This window comes from Penaeus japonicus, unplaced genomic scaffold (genome assembly GCF_977035675.1).
Source record: "Penaeus japonicus unplaced genomic scaffold, GWHDUDI00000001_assembly GWHDUDI00000017, whole genome shotgun sequence".
Taxonomy (NCBI): Eukaryota; Metazoa; Arthropoda; class Malacostraca; order Decapoda; family Penaeidae; genus Penaeus; species Penaeus japonicus.
The window spans coordinates 4,233,192-4,238,191 of NW_028234419.1; the positions used below are offsets into that span (position 1 = coordinate 4,233,192).

At 33.4% G+C, this 5,000-nt stretch overlaps 1 protein-coding gene across 8 annotated transcripts in view; it reads left to right on the plus strand.

The window, feature by feature from the left end:
- The window catches only part of Adck5 (aarF domain containing kinase 5), a 22,251-nt gene that overhangs the window by 2,429 nt on the left and 14,822 nt on the right, over positions 1 to 5,000 (plus strand). For all 8 annotated transcript variants that reach the window (XR_015191772.1, XR_015191773.1, XM_043029944.2 and 5 more), the window contains exons 2-7: positions 1,514 to 1,777; positions 2,065 to 2,206; positions 2,309 to 2,392; positions 2,751 to 2,885; positions 3,098 to 3,256; positions 3,491 to 3,622. Coding sequence is in view for 6 of the 8 variants with exons in the window: in XM_043029944.2 (XP_042885878.1) it covers positions 1,527 to 1,777; positions 2,065 to 2,206; positions 2,309 to 2,392; positions 2,751 to 2,885; positions 3,098 to 3,256; positions 3,491 to 3,622 (903 nt within the window). In the remaining 2 variants the exon portion in view is untranslated. The remainder of the gene's footprint in view (positions 1 to 1,513; positions 1,778 to 2,064; positions 2,207 to 2,308; positions 2,393 to 2,750; positions 2,886 to 3,097; positions 3,257 to 3,490; positions 3,623 to 5,000) is intronic.

A 5,000-nucleotide genomic window follows, 5' to 3' on the forward strand; every position in this document is an offset into this window, starting at 1 on the left:
TTACCTTACTTAACCTTCCCTTACCTTACTTAGCCTTTCCTTACCTTACTTAACCTTACCTTACCTTACTTTGCCTTCCCTTACCTTACTTAACCTTCCCTTACCTTACTTAACCTTCCCTTACCTTAGTTAGCCTTCCCTTACCTTACTTAACCTTCCCTTACCTTACTTTACCTTCCCTTATTATCCCTTACCTTACTTAACCTTCCCTTATTATCCTTTACCTTACTTAACCTTCCCTTACCTTACTTAACCTTCCATTACCTTACTTAACCTTTCCTTACCTTACTAACCTTCCCTTAACCTTCACTTATTATCCATTACCTTACTTAACCTTCCCTTACCTTACTTAACCTTCCCATACCTTACTTAGCCTTCCCTTACCTTACTTAGCCTTCCCTTACCTTACTTAACCTTCACTTATTATCCTTTACCTTACTTAACCTTCCCTTACCTTACTTAGCCTTCCCTTACCTTACTTAACCTTTCCTTCCCTTATTATCCCTTACCTTACTTAACCTTCCCTTACCTTACTTAGCCTTCCCTTACCTTACTTAACCTTTCCTAACCTTACTAACCTTCCCTTATTATCCCTTACCTTACTTAACCTTCCCTTACCTTACTTAATCTTCCCTTACCTAATTAACCTTCCCTTACCTTACTTAACCTTTCCTTACCTTACTTAACCTTCCCTTACCTTACTTAATCTTCCCTTACCTAATTAACCTTCCCTTACCTTACTTAACCTTCCCTTACTTAATTAACCTTCCCTTGCCTTACTTACCCTTCCATTACCATGTGTAGGTAAGAGATGATAAAATTATCCATGATAAAAAAATAATAATTTTGAGAGGTGAGATGACATTGTTAAGTTCTGTATTTACATTTTCATGACTGGAGATTGCTTCCAGTGATGTTTAAGACTGTTGTTTGTTTATTGTATTTTTTCATGACATCATATCAGCATGGCCAGATTTTAAAAAAATAATTTGCACAATCTTTTATTGCCATTGCAATAACACATCTTTGAAAAACTATGTAAAAGCCTTTTAACCCTTTCCCGACGGGTGCACTTTCTACGCGAAGTCCCATATGCCGGGCGATTGCAATATTGCAATGAAATCGTCACAATAGGATGACGCCCCGGAACGGGAGTTTTTGGCTGTGTCACACGGGTGTGACGCACCGTCGTCATTGGGTTAATGTTTTTTTTTTTTTTTTTTTTTTTTTTTTATTTGTAAGTGGTCACTTGTGATTTGTTATGAACTAAAGGAAGTTTTACTGAATCACTGGAATTATAAGAAAAAACAAAATGAGCAAAGAGATGCAAGAATATCAATTGATAGCAAAGCAAATCTCTGTGATGCCCCCTAGGAGAACCACTATCTTACAACATCTATTTGTTGTATGTTTTGGTGATGCTTTTTCATTTCATATCATAAATGTTGTCTCAGAAATCCAATATTACTATATCTACTCTGCTGTACTTATTCCTTGCCCTTATATCTTACAGGGTTATATTCACAATGTATCGACGTGCTGCTTGCAATTTCGTGCGCCCCCTTTGGTGTACCAGTCAGAACGTCATCAGAAGATGTGCAACTGAAGCTCCTGTTGTGGTAAAGAAGAAGCGGAGAGTTTTAGCCACAATTGGAAAGGCTATCGGTGGTGTGGTTGTAGCAGGACCAGCAGCTGTAGGAGTGTACTATGCGTGCAGTGATGACTTGACCAAGAGACAGATAAGGGTCACTGTTGAGGGAGTAGGAAGATTTTTCAGGTAGGTAGAGCCTCTGCATTGTGTTTCATTGTAATCATTGTTTTGATCATTTTTATTTATCTTGCTACCATTTTTGTAATTTAGTGATACCATTCAAAATGTTTACCTGATCTCTATTTACTTTTGTGTAATTATATGCTACATCAGTGATTATATAGTTAAGTTTGATCTATCATATTACACCTACAATTGTATTATATACAGGTCTTTTAATGACAAAAAACAATATATCATTAGTTTCACATACTTTTCAAGGAAATAATGATTTTAGAACCCTAATTCAACAGGAGTTTGAGTATTGGCCTGGTGATCTCCCTAGACTACAAGTGGTCAACTTATGGCTTGGATGAGGACAGTGATCTTTATTCGGAGGCATTATCAGGTGCTCACCAGAGATCAGCCGAGAGAATTCTTGATGGTTGTCTCAAGGTAAATGTTGATTATGTCACACCGGAATGCTATGTATAGTATGAAGCATAGAAGAGATTGAAAGACAATATTAATATTACCATTTATTTGGACATTTTACAGAATGGTGGATTGTATGTAAAGCTGGGCCAGGGGTTAGTCTCTATGAATCACATACTGCCAAAGGAATATCTAGATACGTTAAAGGTGAGTTGTCGACCAGTGGGACCTCGAACATACATCACTATGTTGTGTACAGTGGAGCACAAAGTATGAGAAGCAAACTTGTTTTTTCATTCCATTGAATCAGAAATAGATATTTCTGAAGTTGTGGTAATTATTTAAGATATGTATTTCAACTTTTTAGAAATTGTAGATAGATAAGATGGTATGAATATTTTGTATTGGAATTATTGCTAGATTATATTATTTGGTCCTGAATATATAATGAAATGTGTTGGATGTAACTGTAAAGTGTAGCATGGATATTTTTTTTCCAATTTTTGTACATGGGATTTTAATTTACATAATTTTTATTATTTTTTTTATCTATTGTATCCTTTAGGCTCTGCAAGACAGATGCCTCAACCGCAGATGGGATGAAATCGGCACACTCTTTCAAGAAGACTTTGGGTGTTCCCATAAAGATCTATTTAGTGAATTTGATGATGAGCCCATTGCCGCAGCCAGTCTAGCACAGGTGAGTGATGAGCATCATGATTTTGTGTCAGCTGTTCAGAATATTAAAAAGAAAAAGAAAAAAAGGAAGCTGACCTCATATTTAAATAATATTGGCACATTTTCATACAAAGGTTTTAGAGTATTGGCCCCCTCCTCCCCAATACATGTTTCAGCAATATTTTTCTGACAAATGTGATATTCATGGTTATATTCTTAATATTCTTTTTTAAGGTATTCCGTGCAAAGACACACGGGGGCGAAGAGGTCGCCGTCAAAGTGCAATACATAGACCTTCAGGATCGGTTCTGGGGAGATATCACCACCATTGAGTTGCTCTTGGAGATCATACAAACAATGCATCCCAAGTTTGCCTTGAAATGGGTCCTTAAGGTAAAGGACTTGTGCATTTTTTATGACTGGGATGAATAAGGGAGAGTTCCTATCATTAGTGAATGTGCTCTGATGTTGTCTACATATATGACATCTTAGGTAACTTATATTCACAATGATCTGCAACATACTGAGAACATTCACCTTTTCCCAGATTTTATCCAGCTTCATTTTAGGTTCTCTTGTAATACTCAAATTTTGCAATGATTGAACTTGTTTTTCTTCTTTATTCAGGATTTGAAAGGCACCTTGGAGCAAGAGCTTGACTTCATTAATGAAGGGCACAATGGGGAGCGCTGTGCAAAAGAACTTTCAAAATTCAAGTATGTTCATATTCCAAAAGTCCACTGGGATTGCTGTAGTAAGGTAGGTACAGACATTGTTTTTGCATATTTTTGTTATATTATTTAGTGATGATAATGGTTAAGGTTACCTTTATTTTCAGATTGTTTCTTGTCTTTGGAATTAGATTGTTAATATTTCCTTATTTTTTAGATATAGTATTTTGTTCTTAGAACATTGTATTTGTCTGCCGTTGTGGGATTTTTCTGAGATCATGAATGAACTCCTTCTCACCAAGGAAGTTTTTAACTTATTTATTTTTAACTTATTAATTTATTTTTATACTGATAAGGAGCAAGGCCTGATTAAGACTTTGATTTGAAAGCATATTCACTGTTAGATTAGAAAATGTGATGTTAAAAGGATGAGATCCAGTGACATTTGCCATGAATTTAGTTTTGTAATAGTAGACATTAGACATAGAAAAACAATTATGTATAACCAAAATATATCTAAAGATATAATAATCAGTAAAAAAAATATAAGAAAAAATACCATAGCATCAGTTTAATAATCTGCTTAAAATGGAAAAGATTTAATAATCTGCTTAAATGGAAAAGAAAATCTTTCATATTTCCAATATCTTGTAGGCTCTAAGCACTGAAACATGAGATGAAACAAGTGAAACATTAAAATATGCATACAAGTTATGTCATGGCCTTACTTAAAGTCACTGACTTTAGATCATGATGAAGTGGTCCTCACTGAGTCATGCAAAGTCACATTGCAAAATCCATCTTATGCTTGGCTAGTACCAAAGAAATTGATAAAGGAATGTTACCACTGAAGTGTCATGACCAAACATAGTTATGATAATGATTAGAAAATATAGTTATGGAAAAGCTTGATCCCATTAGTCAGCAATTTGATGCCATAGTAAAATTCATAGATTGGTAATAATGGAAAACAATATATATATATATATGTGTGTGTGTGTGTGTATGTGTGTGTGTGTGTATATATATATATATATATATATATATATATATATATATATATATATATATATATATATATATATATATATATTTGTATATATATATATATATATGTATTTTATATAATATATATATATAATATATATATATATATATATATATATATATATATATATATATATATATATATATATATATATATTTATATATAATATATTACTGCAAAAATGCAGAATGCAAAGCTACTGTTACAGATAGTAATGCATTGCTGTAAAAATCACTCTGACCTCATAACTATTGTGTGCTGTGTATTCTATATTTTAGTGCACGTGTAAACAAGAGAGTGGAGAAAATTATTAAGGTAATGCATCTCTAATTGTCTTCTCTTTATTTTTTTTCCTTTCTTTCCTTCTTTCTATTTCAATTTTATTTTACATAACTTTCATCTATTCAGCTTTTTTGAT